Source organism: Aquila chrysaetos, chromosome 1 (assembly GCF_900496995.4).
Source record: "Aquila chrysaetos chrysaetos chromosome 1, bAquChr1.4, whole genome shotgun sequence".
Classification (NCBI taxonomy): domain Eukaryota; kingdom Metazoa; phylum Chordata; class Aves; order Accipitriformes; family Accipitridae; genus Aquila; species Aquila chrysaetos.
In genome coordinates, this window is record NC_044004.1 from 67,113,078 (window position 1) to 67,133,866 (window position 20,789).

General features: G+C 36.8%; 1 protein-coding gene across 4 annotated transcripts in view; it reads left to right on the forward strand.

Annotated features, from left to right (window-relative positions):
* LRBA (LPS responsive beige-like anchor protein) overlaps positions 1 to 18,693 on the forward strand; it is a 431,577-nt gene extending 412,884 nt beyond the window's left edge. For all 4 annotated transcript variants that reach the window (XM_030023944.2, XM_030023959.2, XM_030023952.2 and 1 more), the window contains 4 exons: positions 5,682 to 5,783; positions 7,006 to 7,214; positions 14,696 to 14,847; positions 17,165 to 18,693. In XM_030023944.2, coding sequence (XP_029879804.1) covers positions 5,682 to 5,783; positions 7,006 to 7,214; positions 14,696 to 14,847; positions 17,165 to 17,255 — 554 coding nt within the window. In that variant the 3' untranslated portion in view covers positions 17,256 to 18,693. The remainder of the gene's footprint in view (positions 1 to 5,681; positions 5,784 to 7,005; positions 7,215 to 14,695; positions 14,848 to 17,164) is intronic.
* Positions 18,694 to 20,789: the final 2,096 nt, after the last annotated feature.

A 20,789-nucleotide genomic window follows, 5' to 3' on the forward strand; every position in this document is an offset into this window, starting at 1 on the left:
TTTGTTTTGGTTTTTTTTTTTTTTTTTAGCATAAACAAAAAAAGCCCCTTCATAAAGCTGTTTTAGAACATTCTCAAACAAAAATGACAGTGTTTTAAAACTTCAAAGCTGATATTTAAGTAGCAGTTTATGAAGTCGGGATGGTGCAAATATTAAAATATTAGTGTACGCTGACCCTGAATATTCACCTGCAGATACTTTTCAGGACCTTCAAAAAGGTCTGTATTCAGTGGGAGGAGTCCTGCTGAATGACTTCCAGGACTTCTAGCAGATGAATCCCCAGTAAGGGTGAACTCGTTCCAGAAAGCTTCGCATTGCACATGGTGTAGGAATTAAGAGGCTGGCGATTACTGACTTCTGAATTGTAATATCCAATTCATGAAGGCCTGTTAAATCTTTTTCTTTACTGTGTTTATTTTGGAAATCATGGTGAACCTGTTCTCTTGACACGATGTGTATGAAAAATCTCTTATTAGTACTGAATAAATGTTAGTCACTTGTTGCACAGTGTGACTGCAGGAAGGAGTGCAGTAAGGCTTTCCTGTGTTATATTTGCTGAAATGAATTCTACAAGATAAATCTAATTTTTTTTTTTCTTTACTGAAGAAACATAACAGCACTATATAGCATCTTCTGTGTTTTATGTTTTTAGATTTTGCTTCAGGATAGAATGATATGTTGTTCAAAGATATTGTTCCTTTTTCAGAAAATGTACAGTTGAAGTGGTTTTTGCAAAAACAAAACTTGCATCTAGCCATAAGGTTGTACTTTTTGTTGTAAAAAAAGTCTGAACAGATGGGAAGTAGTTTGAAAGAATTAGAGGAAATGCTGATGGAGTGTCATGTGAAGAACCAGACAACAATGAAGTTCCTATATAATGTGGAAAGATTACATTGTTACATAAAAATGCATATTTACAAAGGAAAGATTATTCAAATTGTGTGGTATCACTTTAGTAAGATCTCATATCCATCAAAGAGCTAGCCTTTCTGCGCCAATGAAATGGGTTTTTAACCAGTTGGCTGTTATTTAAGTGTTCACTGTGTGTGATCTATAAATAATGTTAATATACAGAGTTTATATAATATTTGACAGTCATCACTTTGATGTAATTAAACTCTGAAACTTGCTATATAATCAACATAGAAGCCTAGCAGCAAATTAGTTTTCTTGATTTACTTACATTTTGCTGAAAGCACTTTTGTCCAAATGTCATATATTCTGTAAATGCATTTGTACTTCTCAAATTGATGTCAAACCTTTTATTGTTTTCCTCAATTTTTATCATATGAAGCAACTTCAAAATTGTGAAATTTGTAGAACTATTTTTAGAAGACTTTTCTTATATATATAATTTGGGTTGGTTGATGTCTCTTTCTGAGAAAGTACTTGGTCACTTATTTTTGCAAGAAGTAGGTAAAAAGATAGTTAGATTAACTGATGCTTCATTTAATTCAGATTTTATATTGACATAAAATCACATAATTAATTTGCCATTTAAAAGTGCCCTACAGCCTCTGCAATCATAGAATAATAATTTAGAAATGACTGTTTGGCTGTCTGTGACTTATCATAATTAACTGTCTTCTCAGCATAAAACATAAAAAGGAGCATACTCAAATACTTTATATTTTAATGTGTTGCATAATATTATCTCACCCAGAAATAGTAGGAAGAGTATCTCGTGTATTTCATTGTGAGATAAGTTTTTCAGTCGATCTCTAGTTTGATTTCTTTTTAGGGAGATACTTTTCTTTAAATAAGTTCCTACATTTGGCTCAGCTCTTACAGCTTACTGCTGAAAATATAGAAAGTGGTCATTTTAGAACTTTACTGATGGATTTAAAATGTCATGATCCTGTTTTGTTTCGTAACATCACCGAAGCTGAAAAAATAGCAGAGAAAGACCCAGCAATACAAACCAATTTCTTGTTAACCAGTAAGGCATATCTTTTTCTGGATGTCATTAAACTAGAAGAAAGTTTTGACTTTGCTATAATCCTGCTGTTCCTTTTTAAACATAGTTTCCAAACGCCTGACATTTTTTCACTGAAATATCGCCATAAGCTGACATGATATCATGTGCTCTTCTTTTATCTTCTGAAGCTTGAATTTTATGATTTAAAATGTACTTTAGTCACTTAAGGAAGAGTGATATTTTATGCTGTTTTCTATGGGAAAACAGCTTTGCAGAAATTATTTACTGAAATGGAGGGGAGTTCTTTTGAAATAATTTGAATGATTACCGCAAAGGTAAAGTATTATGTCCATTACTGGAAAATAACTTTATGTATACCTCCTGTGACTTAAATCATTGATGACATTTGTTGCAAAGTGAGTGTGGCATTAAGATTCTTACAGCATTCAACTTCAAGTAGCAATCCAGCAATGGTGTAGACTAAGGATATTATTATGTACTATGCTCAGAAAAGCGCATCTGTAAAACTGGTGTGTCTTGGTTATTAGTGCTAGGATTTGAACTATCTTTAATTTCATTTGACTTGTTCATCTTCCTTAAGAATCTCCATAAAGATGCACTGAGTATTCTTTTCAGTCCTTAGTTAGGGTTTGCATCAGTGGTCGTAAACCTGCTTAGCGGACAAAGACTCTTTTCCCTTTGAAGTCACTTCCCCAGCTTTTCAAAAGGTCTGCAAGCTGGTTCCCCTAAAACAATTTAGAGAAGTTTGAAGTGGTGCCCCTTAAACCAGCAACAAAATAAAATTTTCTCTTTGCATTATTGAAAACCATGACAATCTTCTGAAGCAATAACAGTTTAAAAGCTTTTAAAGAAATCTGTTCTGCTCTACGACCAGCTTTTAAGTTGACCCCATTATTTGGAAAATCAGAGGCTTGGAAACCCCTAAATACTTGACATTCTTATCAAAGGAGTCAGCCTGACTTTTCACAGGACTCCTCTTTTACAGTATTTATTCAAGTCCTAATTTCTTTAAAGATACTATTCAGATTTCTTCTATTTCTTTTTTGCAGTAAAGTGTTTCTTTAGAACAAATGTAATTTAGTAAACAGTTGATATAATTTATGAACACTGATCCTGCCACCTGTAGATTTATACTCTATTATGTTTGAAGTCAAGTCCCAATTCTAAAAAGACTGAGCATTACTTATGTAATTTTACCTTTCTGTGGACTGTGATAAACATATATGCTCAGTTTCTACTTCTTGTTTTAAGAATCTTGTCTCCTACATTTTACATATATAGTTACTGACAGCCTAATGTAGGTGAAGCCTACAGTAATGTAGTTGCTGTAAGCAGTAAGTTTACTGTAAGGATTTTGTTTATCTATGCCTCTTAATAATTCATTCAGACATTGCTTCTTACAGGTCCTTCTAACTCCAACATCTTATCTTAATTACCTCTACTACAACATTGCACATTTAAAACATCTCTGATTTCAAAAGTTTCATTAACATCTATAGTGTATAATTAGATTAATTCCTTGCTGATCTATGCAACTATGTGTTAAATGCCATTTCTGAAAGCAAAAGAAAGCAAAAGAAAGCAATAAAACCAGAATTATAGAATTTTCCTAATGTAGGCAGCTCATTTAAAAGAAAACAAACTAACAAGAGCTTTAAATGCACAAAGCTGCCTCCTGTTTTATGGCTTGGGGACAACAGGGAGAAGGAATTGTGTCAACAAAATTAAATTGTTACTGGATAATAAGGCTGTTATGGTTGCTGTTACGTTTTCCCCTAGAGCTGCAAATTTGTGGCTTGTCTACACAATGTTCATTTATGAATCTTCGAAGGTTCCTGCCCATGTTAGGTGAGGGAAGTTCAATAGAGCAAACTTTCTCTAAAAGGTTTGTGAGCGTTTGTAGGATCAGCCACCCGAGAAGCACCTAGAGGTCATTAAGTCTACCCTTATGCTTCTAATTTGTTGGGAGTTTTCCCTTGCTTCTGAACTGTCTGCCATACTTCCTGGGTTTGAGTGTGTTTTGCCAAACATTATACGAAACAAAAGCAATAGCTTTTAATGATTATTTATTAAGAGATTAGGGACAATTCAGGAAGTTGCTCCAAAGCATTTTCAGATTTAAAATGTTGATAACATACAGGTATATGGGTGTGTGTATATATTTACGTGTATATATTTAGTGTATATGTATATATCTAAGAAGAAACAGATTTATTTACTTTTCAAGATTTTGTATTGTGGATATAAATCATAGATTATAACAGTAACTGCAGAATAAATCAAATTTTGAAAGGTCAAAATCCTTGATTTGATACTTTGTCATAGATTATGACCTTTTCTAAAAAGCCATTTGAATGTGCCAGCTACACAGGCACTCTGGGAGGTGGTGCAAATGGTCTGAGTAAAAATGTAAAATACGGAGAGTGAGCTAAGCTTTTATTTATGCAAGCCCAGATCTACACTACTTTTCCACTGAAGTGTCTCTCACTGTACACATGCAGGGTCTGGGTAGCTACCTGTTTTAATATATTTCCATAATTTCTAATAAGACCCAGTACCAGTATTGCTAGTACTGTTAAGGCTCTACAGGGACAAACTAATGACATTATGCTGGTTTTATCTTTTGAAAAGTTACAACCCCAAATGTAATTTGAATGATGCTACCTTAGTAACCAATGGAGTCAGTTGGCCCTATTACTACTGTGTATCTTTGCAAAACCATCTCCTGTTTTTGCAGTAGAAAAAGTTTGATTTTACCACTGCTTTACTGCCTTGTTCGTATCTCACATATCATCATTTATTGTGAAGTAAAATCACTCCCTGCTGCTTAAAAACTCATCTAATCCTTTTTGAAACTACATGATAACATTCCCCCAAATACATTCTTTAGAGTTTACATGCTTTGTAAAATGCTATGAATGAACTAATCATATGGTAGTACAGAAATAAGATTGTGATTTCCATGACGTGCTAGCATTCTTGAAGAGGGTGATCCAGCAAATGACCTGTGAGTGAAGTTACAAAACTATTTAAAGAGCTTTATAGCATTTGCTTACCTTTTCTGTGTCTTGACCTGGAGAATAATTTTTTTCCCCCTTTAAATGTGCCAGTTGTACAATTCCTTTTTATTTATGGTATCCATATAAGTTTGATTACAAAGAGAATCTCAAAAAAAATACAGTTTTATTTGTTCTTGTTGCAGGGAGATGTCTAATAGGACCAATGGTACTTAATGTTGGGTTTGGGTATTTTGATTTTGCAAACTCATCTGAAATTCATATTGATTACGGTCCCAGCTCCACATCTTAAAAGGAACTAGACGTCAGGCTCAGGTTTCAACACCGTTACTAGTTTAAAATAAAATCCTTCATCTTTGGGCACTGTAGGTGTTTTCTCTCAGTACCTGTCACAGTGACACTTGTGTTTACTTATGCCTGTTATAGGAAGAGGTAGTAATTGACTTAAATATCTTCCTCCACACACACAAAAAAAAAAAAAAAAAAAAGAGGGGCAGACAGAGGGGAGAATGCAAATCTGTGTGCAGGCTGAATTCCTGTAGTATACTGCTGCTGTCCTGTATAGATATGAGTACAGAACAACCATATGCAAACAGTACCATAGAAGTGATTTGTAAGGAACATGAACTCAAAGAGCAAGGAAATTGAAGGTGCTTCAGTGATTGAAAGCAGCAATTTTAGAAATAGATTGTAACCAAAGATTGCTGTTTTTTTTTTTATTGAAGGTGATTTTGCAACTCCTCGAGCTATTTTGACAGGACATGACTATGAGATCACCTGTGCTACCATTTGTGCTGAACTTGGCCTGGTGATAAGTGGTTCAAAAGGTAAGGTAGCTGTTGTCATTTCTTTCTGTTCATGAAGCTATAATCCTAATGCAAAAAGGCATATAGTCTCAGGTGGCAGAATTTATTAAGTTTATGGTAGCTTTATTTCTAACCTTTTTTTTAGTTGCTATGGAATTTGAAACCTCTTTTTAAACACGTTAAAATGGAGGATTATTCAGACATTTACAAGAAGCAGCAACCTCATCAGTTTCCCTATTATAGCTTACTGATTACTGTTTCTTTTTGTTTGTTTATCCAGTGTGTAACTGCATATAGCATACAGTTGGATTCATCTCTTCACTGCCAGGACGGTGAAGAATGTTTGTTATGCATAACTTCTCAGAAAGGGAAGCAAAAATTAGTTTCAGGAGAAAGAGAATGTGCTGTCTTGTTTGTTTGATGAAGGGTCTATATAAACTACCAACTAAATTTTATAGTGATTCTGTTCGGGCCTTTTGAGCTTAGCTACAAAGCCTGTAATACGCCCCATTTGTGTTCTCAAAGATTTGATTTTGGCAGGCAAATGATAAAGAATGGTGTTGATTCTATGGATATTGTTTATCATTTTCCTATTTGCTGGTCCACAATTATTTTTAAACTGGAAATTTCTTAGAATTAGGATCCTTCTGCTTTAGTGTTTCCAAAGTACCTACTTTGAGACACTTTTTCAAAGTTGGGTGTACTCACCATATGCACCTGTATGTGTTTCTGTTTTATGCATGTGAACACTTGGGGCTTACATGCAAATTGGGTATTTTTCCAAATACATCAAAAAGCAAATATTTAGTGGATCATGTATGGGTTAAAATCTTAGTATGAGAATATATACTTTTAGAGTACCTGCATATGTAAATTCATTACACTTACCTCTGTGTGTCTTCGTATTTTGAAAATCTTCTTCTAGGATTCAGTACATTTATTTTTGTGCTCTGAAAATTAACTACTACCAGTTTTAAAAGAAAACCTACAGAAGAAATTCTGTCTCTAGGTCTCTAACTAGTTTTGATAGGTGCTCTAAAATACCTTAATACAAAGCTTTTAAGGGATAAGCTGTTCATTTTACTCTCTGACACCCTCAAAATCCGCTTAAGCGTGGTAAAAATCATTTTAATGTATTATAATAGTGATTACCTAAGTAGAAGTCATTACTTATTATTTGATATATGATGTCTTTAAATAAGCATGTAAATCAATAACTAGAGATTTTATTCTGTCTTGTTAGAAGGACCATGTCTCATACATTCTATGAATGGAGATCTACTGAGGACATTGGAAGGTCCTGAAACAGGTCCTGAAAACTGCCTGAGACCAAAACTTATTCAAGCTTCAAGGGAAGGCCATTGTGTCATATATTATGAAAATGGCCTCTTCTGTGTATTCAGTGTGAATGGGAGACTTCAAGCTACTATGGAAACAGATGACAAGATAAAGGTGGGTGTACTCAAATGTGTGCTAAGGACTGTCAGTTCCAGTATCAGGAAAAGCTATCAATTTTGGAGTTGTGTGGAGGCTCTTTCTATAGCCAGGCCATAGAAATATATGGTAATAAACCGTAATAGCAGCATTCTGAAAAAATTTGTAGTTGAGGGGACCATGTACTCCTAATAGTACTGTTTTTAATTTTAAAATAACTGTGTTCATACAGTAGGGAGTACCCTGTAGGCATTTCCTTGAACTGAAGAATACAAATATTACTAATTGCTGACCAGGAGAAGCCAGGCTGCTGCTTTACTTTTGAGTCTGAAGGCAGCAGGTCGTTGGACATGCTGTTTTGGATGTTGGCTTTCCCTTTTTTGGCATCTCTGTCTACATTGCTTCATCTTAGCTTGAGATAGCATGTGTTGTGTTGAGCTTCAGGAAGTTTATAGGCATATGTCTGTATTTCAACTCCTTAGCCCTTTGGCATTTGCTGAGCAGACAGCTAGGTTCCACATCTTTAGCTGCAAGAGACATGGAGCAAGTCCAAAACTATGCAGGAGGCATTTTAAGCTTATGGTTTTGTGGAAATTATTTTATAATACAAAATGCAGGCCTTTGACATTTCCTATGAAATAGTACCTATGAAGCAGAGCAGAACCTGCCAGCTATACTGCAGTGAAGAAGAAATGTCAAAAGAATACTTTCCTCGAATTAAAAGTATTCCCACTTTTTCCTTGAATGAGAAAGAAAGGAAGGGGAAGGGAAAAAAAATGAACAAGCATTACCAAATCTGCTAGAAAGTTACAGAATGCAGCAGAGACATGAAGCAAGATTACATTGCTGGGTCAGCATTTAGGCTACCTGAATGATCTGAAGTTACGATCTCTATGCCAGTAGGCATGGTCTGTGAGACACAGAATCACAGAATGGTTGAGGTTGGTAGGGACCTCTGAAGATGATCTGGTCCCGCTCCCTTGCTCAAGCAGGGCCATCTAGAGCCAGTAGCCCAGGACCATGTCCAGATGGCTTTTGTATATCTCCAAGGATGGAGATTCTGCAGCCTCTCTGGACAACCTTTGCTAGTGCTCGGTCATCCTCACAAGAAAGAAGTGTCTCCTATATAAAAACTGTTTAACTATTTAACATCAGCATGAGGAGACTTTTGTTGTTGTGAGCATATAGCAGTACTACACCTCCAAGTTGACTTTCATAATCTGATGGAAGAGCCCAGCAGCTCAGCTGCAATTTCCATTATTCTCTTGAGCTGAAAACTCTCGAAAGTTTTTCCTTTATTTGGATTAGATGTCTCAGGAAGAAAATGCCTCTTCGCCCTCATGTTTGTTTTACAGAATTACTGAAATTCTTCCAGATGTTGTGCAAAATTGTGAGCATTTTTAAATTTGCACCTGTTCTTCTCTTGACTCTATTCATATTAATTCTTAAGGTGGAAGAATGTGTCAATATATTTGAAAGTATTTTGATCTTCATTATTTCCATTTTATAACTTACCTGGAACAGTGAATGCTCCATTACCACTGAAGTCTCCAGTGTAGTTCAGTGTATTCCACTTCGAACCTTCTAAAACTCTGTTGTGTACTATACTCTGTTAATCCAGCATCCCTGTGTTTTCAAAATGTCAGATACACTGGTGGTGGAATATGCAGAAATAACTCTCTTCGTAGGTCTGTTTTCCATAGTGAGAGTGCTGTCTGCGGGGGTGAGAGGGCATTCAATCTTTGGATGCTGTGGCAGCCACAAATGCGAATTTGAGGCTGGGGAAATTAAGTAGGAACGTGTATATTTCTGTCCTGAGCCATTTTTCCAAATTAATGTAGATTCTTGCTTCAATTTTTAATCTTTCTTCAGTTCTCTGAAATTGCACCTTTGGCTGTCCTTGTACAAATGCTTTTGAGATTTTTAGCCTACCCTTCATCCCAGTTCTTTCCATAAAGCAAGAACATATCACAGCGTTTTCTCTTTTTACAATAATAATGTTGATAATCTGTCACTTTCAGTTGTGATTATGTTGTCAGCTAGGCCAGCAAATCTGTAAAATATCTAGAAATCCCTTGCTGGCTAAAACAATTTCTGTAGTGTTTCAGTCAGTACCCACAGCTTTAGGAATGTTGCTAGAGGCAATGGAAGTTCCGCTCTCTGTGGGCTAGAATTACGTACGTACAGGGATTTGAGTTTTATTTTGTTTTGTTTTGTTTTCTTTCTCTCCCAGTGGTCCCAGTTGGGCTTTACGCTTAAACAACCTACAGCGTCTTTCCCAGTGCTTCTGCACTATATCATGTTAGAAGGCAAGTGGCAACTGCATGATTAAAGTAGGGGCATTTAAAATGAATAGACCTACCCACGGGCTGTGCTGACAAACACTTCTTGTTGGTTTTTGCTCGAGGAGGATAGAAAAGGGAAGGAAAAGGTTGTAAGTGTTGAATCTCTAATGTAACATTCTAGTTTCTATTTTCCTATGTCATTATGGACCAGTATTTCAGAACATTATTGACAAAACTAGCAGTTTTCAATAGCCATGTTTGGAACAACATTTTGATTTTCTTTCTTGTATTCCTGTGCTAAAAAACTGCTAGAAAAATTTCAGACATTCTGGGGAAATGCAGTCTAATCAATGCCTTCCACCTGCTTTTGTTTTAAATATTGTATTGCTCAGTGGAGCTTAGGCATATCACAGTACATCTACCATGTAATGTTTAGATATCTTAATGAATAACTTAACTCTAAATAGTCTGCTTGTTCTGAGAAGTAAAGTTATTTTACCCTAAACAAAGACTGTATGCTGTTTCACCCAGAGGAACCAATTTATTTTCCTTTCCTGAGTCTGTTTTGAAATGTGGAAGTGCCCACAAGACTCCTGCTGCTGTAAGCCAGAGCTGTCACAGTGTCAGCTCTGCCTTTTTACAAAGCACTGCCTTTCAAAAATCTGAGATGTTAAAAGGGATTTGTGCAAAGTTTTGAGACTTTCCAAGGAAATACAAGTCAGAAATGCAGCTTTTAGAACATTGATGAAATTGTGTGCTTTGGGGATTATTTGAGAGTCTGAAGCTCATGTTGTGAGAAAGATTAGTTGCAGAGTTGTTTCAGTTTCATACCAAGCAGAATCATAGATAAACTATGCTGGGGAAAAGCAGAACAGTAAAATTGATTCATGTCATCTTCTATACCAGTTGGAGTACTTGGGAGTAAAAGCATCCTTTCGTTTGTTAAATCTTGAAGGGCATGTCATGAAACTGAAATGTTGACGGGGTGACCTTTTTCTTCCATTCATTCCTTCATTCATATATATATATATATATAGGCAAGTGGCTGAGAAATTTATTAATAAACAATAAAAATATATAAATCAACATCTTGTCTTCATGACAAGCCAATGACTTAGTAAAATTGCATAGGTATTAGTAAGGGTTCAAAGCCTATACTTTATTTAATCAAAAGATCACAAAACTCACTGCATTTTGCAGGTAGTGGAAGAATTAAAGATTAATGGCTTTAATTTGCCTTTTAATATAGCATTTCTTCAGTAAAAGCCTCAAGTATAAAATTCAAGTGAACCATGACCATAAGGTTAATGGATTTTCATCAGCTGAGTTTTATAAGTGTAGCAAATAATTATTTGTCACAGTGTTCATTGCAATTTGAAAATACCCTTAGGAGACTGCCATTGCTATAGAGAAGAAAACCACCCTATATTGATTTTTGCTTCTAATGAATAATCTTTTTAATAATTGTGTGTGGTATGTTAGATCTCATGATCATCTACTCAGTGCATGCAAGTTCTAGATAATTTTCACAGTCTTATCTCAGTTTGTTTTCTACCCCTTTCTTACTGAGTTGCTATACTCTTAGAAGAGGGTCTCTAAATGAGTTCTCAAGCTCCTTGAGGCAGTGCTTTGGGAGGTGCTTAGCACATTTTTGTAGGCTGCTAGAAACAATCACAGAAGCAATTTATGGTTGGAACATTTGTTTTTTGGGGGGGAGAAGCTTCAGCTCAGAATACTCCATTCTAACCTTCGCTAGTATTCAAATTCCCATACTTAGATATGGTTGGAAAAGAACTCCATATATTCTGCTTTATTGAGTCTAAATTTACATGTATGTGTTGTCATCTTAATTCAAAACACAGCTGGAATAGGTTTATAATTTTTTTTTTCAGTGTTATACTATTTTGTTTACAGTATATGTTTGTATTTCAGTTACATTCATTTTACAGTTAATTGTGTGAAATAAAATTTTAGCAGTGTGATTCATTCTGATTACTTGGGAGTTGTTGCAGTAAACATTCAAAATTTATAATATAATATAGAAACTCTATCTTAATGTAAGTGTTGCACATCATATAATTCTTAAAGGATATATTTGGCATCATAGTAATAGAGTACAGCAATACAAAAAATACAGATGTGCAGTATGTCTGACTTCAATTATTGCTGTTCACGAAGCAGTATCTTACGTACACTGTATATTTTGGTTTATAGGCTTGTCAGCAGTCTGTATAAACACTTTAATGTTGCATGAACGTAACATTTTTGTGTTTTAGTTTCTCTCATTTTTGTGGTGCATGTGCTATAAATTCTGTATATTAAAAAAACAACTTCCTTTTCCTGAGGAATTTAAAATCACAGTATGTTACAAGTTTTGCATATCGAAAAACTGTAGAAGCAGAGATTGCAAGTGCCAAAATACTTGCAGACTTCAGCAGAGAGAGATATGTTTGCAAGATCCTGTCTTCAGTTCTTTCTACTGTTTCCTAAATTTAAATCTTTGAGCTGGAATCTTGCTTATAGACTATCATCTTGAGGCAATTTCCTTGCCTTGCAGTGACAATATTTTAGTTAAAGTGGATCAATCTATTTGTAGAACATGTGTGTTTGGAATTTAAAAGCCATTGCTCTGAATATCCTCCATTTTTACATTTTTTCTGTTGGAATGTTTTGTGGCTCCCTGCCTTGGGTGAGGGAGCTGAAATTTATCATGAATTATTCCTGGTGTGAAGGATGTGTATTTTGTTGAAAAGCTGCCCAAATTTAGCTGATTCACAAATCTCAGGTTAAATGCATTCAGTAGGTAATTCTTAGCATCTACATTCTGTACTGAACATCTGTAGCCCAGGGCTGCAGATTTTTCCCCTGCGACCAATCATCCCCTATAGTGAGGTGCACAAAAATGCCATGGCAAGAAGTGTGATGAGGTGATCCTGGATGAGGAAGGGGAACTGATGGGAAAGCAGAGATGATAGAAGAGCAGAAGCAAGGATAGAACCAAGAACAGAATGAAAGAGATGTTTGCAAGAGCGACCGGAATAGAGAATTAGAGATGGGAATGTAGAAACTTGTCAGAGTCTGGGAGAAGACAAGAAGAGGCAGAAAGGAGTGAAGGAAAAATAGGAATTGGAAGTAGGAGCAATGGAGAGAAGGATTAGGTAGGATCAGGAGTTTAATATTAGTGCTTCACAGTAGCAAAGTTCCTTATTTTCCTTTTGATAACAGCAAATCATCCAGCAAACAGCTAGCAAAGTTGTTTCTCACCCTTCTGTGTGCTCAAATGAAGAGGATGATAGGCTGCTGCTGTGTGTAGTATTGCATGCAAAAATAAAAGTAGAGAGCAGAGAAGGGAAAAAACCAGAAGTTAAGCTGGGGAGGAAAAGTCAGAAAGAGAACTCAGAAGAGGCATCTGGAAACAGGAGAGCATAGGAAAAGGTTTCAGCTTACAAGAGTTATTAATAATGGTCCAAACTGTAGTTTTAAGGGTCTTGATCTTGCTGGTAGCTCATGCTGATATCATTCCACATAACAGAATTCATTCAACTTTTTGGTTTTGGCTTTTTGGAAGGCCCTACAAACCCTTCAGTCTTCCCAGATAGTTGGAGGATGAGGCTATAAAATCAGGGCCTGGTATCCTCTATACTTAAGTTTATTTTCTGCATGACAGCAGGACAGGGTCTTCCTTTCAGAAGAAGTTTTGTACTCTTCAGGGTTACTGTACTAGTAATTGCTAAGACCCATATTGAAAAGATGTGTAAAATCTTAGTATTGCTGTGAGAAAAGCCAGTAACGGAGTCTTCTAGGGTTTAATGTTGGGAACTAGATTTATTCAGTGTTTTCTGAGGTGGGCAATGCTGAAGGTCTACAGAATGATGAAGGCAATGGATGAGATGAATGCAGAACTGTTAGTCAGGAAACCCCACAATGAGACACCTATGGGATACTCATTGAAACTAGTAGGATCACTTCAAAACATAAAACTATTTTGCACTGTAATGAATGTCTGCCATTATTTTTTTTTTTTTTCCTCCACAGAAGGCATCAGCAGGCTCAAAAACAGATTAAGAAAATTCGTGGGCAACATGTCCATAAATAGATACTAAAGGGAATGGACAGAGATATACTTTGTGATATTCCTGATGCGGTGATTGTGGGTGCTGGGGAGCTCAAGGGGAAGGGGCCAGCCCCACAGCATCTCCTGCTGCCACTGTTGGTGATACAACACTGGGCTAGATGGATCATGGTCTGTCTGACCCCATAGGGTATCACTTGAATAAAATTTCAAGTTCAGTTCTCTTAAACCACATTTTGGCCTATTCAAACCGGCAAAATCCCTCCTTAACTAATATTTCTTAAGTTTCCAGTCATCTTAATATCTGATAGTGTCATCTGGTATAGTCATCAGGTAACTGAGGAAAGTTGCTGTTCTTCCAAGTACTCAGAATTTATCATGATTTTTCTAACAGCACACAAGAAATATCAAAATAGATTGAAGATTCCTGTTACCAGAAGTCTTCACTGTGAAAACCAATTATATCCCATCTTTCTCCATTATCTGGATCCCAAATAAAGATTTCAAATGTAGATTTGCCATCAGTCCCCATGATGCATGCAAAATCAGGGTATAAGCCATTGAATTTGTCACAGGCAGTTTCAGGATAGATGATAAAAGGAAACACAGTCTCTATTAAGAAGGGTGGATCATTATCTTATTAATCCAGAGCAGGAGTTTAAAAATGCTGGTCTAAATTAATTCTAGTAATTTGTATAACATTTCAGTTCCTTCCATCATTCAACCTTTTGCCAGAGAGAAAAAGAGGATAGCTTCTGCTAGGCTAGTATTAAAGACCCTTGGGGGAATGTCAGGTACTGTATTTTAATGCCAGTGCTGCTGGATCTTGTAAATCTAGCTAATTAAAAGAGTAGATTTCTTTAGCTGACCTCATATTAGATCTTTGGAATACTGAATAAATGACAGGTGAGGTAAAACTTAACTAGTGACATCTAACGTATTAAAGACATTTCTGCATAAGAACATTAATTCTGTTGCTGGGTGGAATAATGTAACAATAATGTCGCTTCCTAAAAGCTTGTGTTGATATCAAGTCTCCCTAGACATTCAGCTGTCAATATGAAAATTTTTATGAAAGTAAAAGAGGGGGAGTAAGAGCAACACATATTTATCTGACAAATATCCATGTGATTTCCCCTTAGGCAATTCAGCTGAGTCGAGATGGACAGTATCTGCTTACAGGTGGAGACAATGGAGTTGTCATGGTATGGCAGATGTGGGACCTCAAGCAGCTTTTTGCTTACCCAGGGTGTGATGCTGGAATCCGATCCATGGCCCTGTCTTATGACCAAAGGTTAGAGCAAAGTCTGGTCTTCACAAGAATTTCAGAGAATATATACTTACAATTAAATGGCGTTTTTGTTTTTCTTCTGATTTTTATTTTCTGTGGATCACAGATCCTGGTGATTATATTGAGAATTCTGCGATTGCATAAGTTTCTTTCTAATATGTCATATTTAGGGCAGATAATCTTTTTCAGGATTTCAGCTTGGGGGAATGAAGAGAGATTCAAGAAATCTTTCTTTGGCAGACTTTCAGGATAGGTTGAGTTATTGGCCTGTGCCAATGTACAGTGTGGGTCACATGGAGGTGGAAGGTTACATGTGTGCTTTTCATGTTTCTTCTTTCACTTATGATACAAATCACATTCCTAATTCCAGACCTTTATGTTGAAAATAGAACAGTTAGAATAGTTGCACAATAAGATTCCCTCCACACATCCATGTTTTGCTAAAGCAAATATTAATTTTCATTTCTAGAAAAGTTATTTTATCCACATAAAGCATGACCCTCCTTGAAGATTCCTTCAACTGAAGGCAATCGGTTAATATTTCTACTGCATTTTTACATTACGCTTTCCAATGCAGCTGTACTTAAAAGTCCTTCTGTGTTTTTATCACAAAAGTATTGTTTGTTTATAAGATGGATGTTTATCATTTCATTTGCACGCTTCTTACTTGCCAGCTAGAATTTTGTTTGCTTTGGTATATTTGCTTAGTGGAGTTCCTGTGTACTTTTCAAGCAGATTTGGCTCCTAAATCCCTTAGGAATGCTTACATTGGGCAGTAAAGCATATTGTTGAGACTCTTAATCTTCCGATTACTGAAGTCCATACTGAATGTTTTAACATTTTTACCTGGACTACATTTCTAAAACTTACATAAAATGAACTTAAAAAAATCCAAGCCAGCAAAATCTGTGGACTTCAATCAAACATTCAACAACTTCTTGTTAAGCATAATTAGAGATTATAGGCATTTTGGAAGAAGCAGTTTTCCATTAAAAAGCCCCTGCTGTTAAAAATATTTCAAAAGCTGGAGTTACAGCTGTTGAATTTTAGACCTCTGAAATGTAAACAATTTTGCATTTAGGGAATCTTTAAACTGGTAATTAATGGCATGTCAACATAATCTTTGCATGTCAATAAACTGAAATTTAATATGGACATCTATAAATTTATCCATGTGCCCAAGTTAGGAACCTATTCACTTCGGGTTTGAAGACACAGAAACTCAGAAGAGATTACTCAGAGTATTTTACTGAGTAATTACTCAGTAATTACAGGTAGTTACTCAGAGTAATTTATTTGGTATGCATGAATATATGTGAGTGAGTGACAGTGTGTAAAAAGACATTTTAACCTAATACAAAAACAATCAAAATGGTGCTCTTGAAATGAAATAGTGTGTTACTATCAAAACACAATGATCTTATATTCAGTCTTTGTTTGATTGGAAAAAAGTACAGCTTTTTACTCTGAATGTTTTTTTAATGCTGAGGCTTTTTTCTAAAATGCCAGAATTTTGTATGTCCTCATATGTTTGATTTTCCTAAAACTTTAATATGAGACAGTAAAAAAGATGATATAGAAACCCTTGTAATTGTGTGCTATGTCAGAGTCATGGCTTTTTAAACTGACCTAAATGATCTCTAGTAGTAGGCCAAGGGTAAGGAATTTAGAAAGAAAGAGTGCCTCGGTGGGAAAGCACAGCGATTGCTTTCAGGAACTTCCAAAACAATCAAAGCCTTCAGATTGCTTTCAAACCCAAACACTAACTTTTCCAACTGAAGTCCTGTGCCCACATCCAATTCCTTCATCTAGATCATGTGCTTAAATGGGGGAGGCGAATCTGAAATGAACACTTCTCCTAGCCTTCCTTCACTGTGCTGCTTCATCAGGGCTTCGTCCCACTCTAATACCCCGCAAAAACCAACCAAGCAAGCCAAGAAATAATCCCAGGAAACCTGAAGTGGCCTTGCAGGACGGTGATGCTGGTAAACAATTCTGTTGTCTAACTCTCAATTGTAGCTTCAGGCTGACCACACAAACTGTTGCGTGGTGTTTTGTATGTTCTGTGATCCATAAATCTATCAGAGGTGGGAGTTTTATTCAAATCCAGCTTGCTGGAGTCCTTGGAAGCCCAAGATGGGAGCCCCTAGAGCCTGACTTTTCTGGTATGTGGAGCACTTCTAGCTCTGGCTGTCTTTGGTGGACGCTGGTCATTGCCTTGGGTTCTCGTGCCTGTATTGATGTAACTCTTTGGTGTGTTGGCTCATATATCTGAACGTGAGGTGGTTCACTAACAAATATGGTCTTGTGCTTTTCTTAGGTGTATAATGACTGGCATGGCATCTGGGAGCATAGTGGTTTTCTACAATGATTTCAATCGTTGGCACCACGAGTATCAGACCAGATACTGATCTTCATAGAGACCAAGATTAGCACTGATGTGCGCAGCTGTTGTCAGAAGGAAACTGAACACAGCACGCCTCCCTTGGTGTCTTGCCACAACATTGTTCCTTATAAATAGCTATATTACATCTGAATGTAACTTAAATTTGCTGGAAGAAGCAACCTATTTTTTAAAGTTAATTGCTATTTTTGTAGACCTTGCTTGACTTTTTTGGGGGAAGGGCAAAGAAGCAGAAAAATGGCTGCTGGGTTCTGTAGTTAAAAATCTATATTTTTAGTCATAATGAGAAGTCTATTTTGAACCCTGTATGTAAAAGAAACCTAAAGTAAAGATGGTTAAAACTCACATTCTAGCTATATTATGAAGAAACGGATTTTCCATCTGAAGCTTTATCTATAACCTTGAGGAATATATGATTTTAACATAATGGAAATGAATGACGATGTTTGGGGAATTTTAATCTGTGCTATCTGTACCACACTTTGTCTCGTACTTTTCCAAATGATTGTACTGCATCAGCACTGAAGTTTCTGGGAATCAGTGGTAATATTTAAATTATGGTTAATGTAATTTTAAACTTTGCGAATTGTTTCCATCAATGTTACTATTCAAGCATGTTTCTAGGCCTAGACAATTAGTTCTTTTTTAGTTGTATGTTTTGTGCAGTTAAGAGAGAGAAATCGGGAATGGATTTTGTGTTATATCAAGTGTGAATCCTAGTTTCTACCTGGCATCTCCTCCAAAGCACACCAAAATGTCGATTGTTCCTCAAAATCAGAAAGGCTATTTTGAAGACTTTAAACTCAAATTAGAAACCCACAGTGGTAGGTATTTTTTAATAGGTGCAAGTACCAAAGCACACTTCTGCTGGTTGACTGTGAAAGCACTAAAAAGGCAGGTGTTTCCTGGTGCACAGCCTCTATACAGCAGCAGAAGCCCTAGACTTGCAGGTGACTTACTTTTTTTTTTTTCCTAGAACTAGCCCCTGCAATACTGTAGCATATGCCATATTCCTTTTCTGCGCATAGCAACAATATCTTTTATATTTTACTATCACCAAATCTAGTCAGATCCTGCCCAGTCATATTAAATTACCTCTTTTAGGAATGAAAAATAATTTATACTAAGGAACAATAAGTTATTTTGGTGTTGCACAAATTACTTTTCTACAAGATTGCTGTGCAGAACTCTGTTAAAATATTTGTGAAAAGAACTGTTACCGTTTTGTAAGTCTGTATTGCATAAAAATCTTCTTTGTATGTTGTGATCTCTATGAGTTGAAATTTACATTCCATACCTGTATTGATACATACCTTTCGCTAGCTGCCTACTAGAGCAGTTCCTGTTTTTTCTAAGCATTTAACTACTATCTCTTTCAGTAAAGATTTGGAATGAGAAAATTCAGTTTGAGTGAAGAAATTAAATAAAATTACATTTGTAATTGAGTAGTGGAGTACTGGGTTCTTGTGATTCAATGTATAGAGGAAATGGGTACCATGGCTAATGCATTTAAAGTACTCTTGGTGTTTATGCAATGGTGACCAAGTTTTCTGTGCTTCCTGCATTTTTATACTGATGTGGTTATGGTGGTATCAGTAGAGTTACATGTTTTGTGTAGCAGAAGGATGATCTTTTTAAGCGAAGGCTATAGTTGTCATATCTGTGGTAAGTGCCCAGTGTATTGAACAGTAACATTTGTTATGCAAAACTGTACTTCACACTTACTTAGGTTCAACAACATTCATAGCTTTATATAAGATTTTGAGGGGAAGTTGGTATGCTCTTGAAGGGCAATTTGCATTTGTCTCAAGCCAGGGCTGGGTTACCTAGGCTAGGTGCAGGGAAAAAATCCAAACAAAGGTATATTTTGCCAAATGGAAATCCTGAAAGTCTTCTCTTTATGATCTCCTGCTGACTTAGGAAACACTTTATTATTGATAGAAGTGATAGTGTCTGATCTTAGAGTCAAAATATTTCATGGGGAGTTGATTTGGTAGATTGCTTGTTTTAGAAGGGGCCCTACTGATCATGAGATGCTTTCCCAAACTGACAGCACGACTGTATCTGCGCGTGCCATCCCGAGTTGCATCCAGCCAGTGCATGCTGATGGGCAGCTGCGCGATGGTATCAAGTACTCCTCGGGGAAGCAGCCGCAGCAGTGCACCGTGGTGTTTTGCATATTATGACTGCTGCAGCCCTTCTGTGGAAAAGGACATCTTCACCTTCTGCTCCGTGAGCAAGCCTGTGAAGACACCCCCATTCTGGACTGCTTTGCTGGTGGCTTTGGTGAGTAGGACATACTCCTCCTCCCATGGGTAAAGAAACGTACCTCAGGCACTGCCCTGGGACTCAGGCTTCCACTTGGGATCTCAGCTTGGCTGAACTTAGTCCATGTCATGCTGTTTGTGATGAGGTGGCAAAAAAGGGTTAAATTTCCAACTGTTCAGGTATTTGTTAGTCTATTCAGGGCAGCACATGTGTCAAATGGATTACCTGAAACCTGTTTAATCAACAGTTGCCAGGCATTAACCTGCAGCTGGGCCTCAGCTAGCAGTTATTTGCAGAATATTCCTGAAGAGAGGGAGCCGAGTCCTCTATTTCCTCAAAATTCAGAGGGAGCATGTATGAACAGCATTTTTTTTTATGTGACAGTCTGGGCTTGCTTCTGTTCTGGTGAGTTCAAACAGACACAGTGTTAGCTGTAGTTTATGGCACGTGCTCTGGAAAGCAGCGTTTGCTGCTGCTGAGAGTGAGGCTGGTTAGCAGAAGTGCTGCAAGTTTGGTTTGTGGGAAATACTTAGCACAAGTAGTTTGAAATCCCTTCTATTTTGTGAAAATTGCTGATATAAATGCTGTAGGATCTGGCAAGAGATGGTAGTGTGATCAGAGTGGTGGTTTCTCTGAAGGAAGTAGGTGTTGTGGTGTTACTGCAAGCAAAAGTAAATTAATGCCATGATACTTTTGAGAATATTCCTTCAGTTCTTGGCTGTGTTGTGCTGTGTGTTATCAAAAAGCCTCTACGCCTGGAAAGTGTGCCTTGTGCAAAGTTATATATATTTATTACTGTTTCTGGTCCTGACATACTCTTGGTGGTCCTCCACCTACCCGCAGCACCTTGTTTTTGCTAAAGATTCCCACTCTGCTGGTTTCGCTGCTTGCAGAATAAATGTCCAAAAGAGCTAATCTGATACCAAGGTAATGCAGAGTTATCTGTGGATGTTCTGCTAATGGGGGTTGTTATTTACTAGGAAAGGGAGCGTTTAGAATCATAGAATCGTTTAGGTTGGAAAAGACCCTTAAGATTGAGTCCAACTGTAAACCTAACACTGCCAAGTCCACCAGTAAACCACGTCCCTAAGTGCCATGTCTACACATCTTTCAAATGCCTCCGGGGATGGTGACTCAACCACTTCCCTGGGCAGCCTGTTCCAATACCTGGCAAGCCTCTCAGTGAAGAAATTTTTCCTAATATCCAACCTAAATCTCCCTTGCCTCAACTTGAGGCCATTTCCTCTCGTCCTATCTCCAGCCACCTGACAGA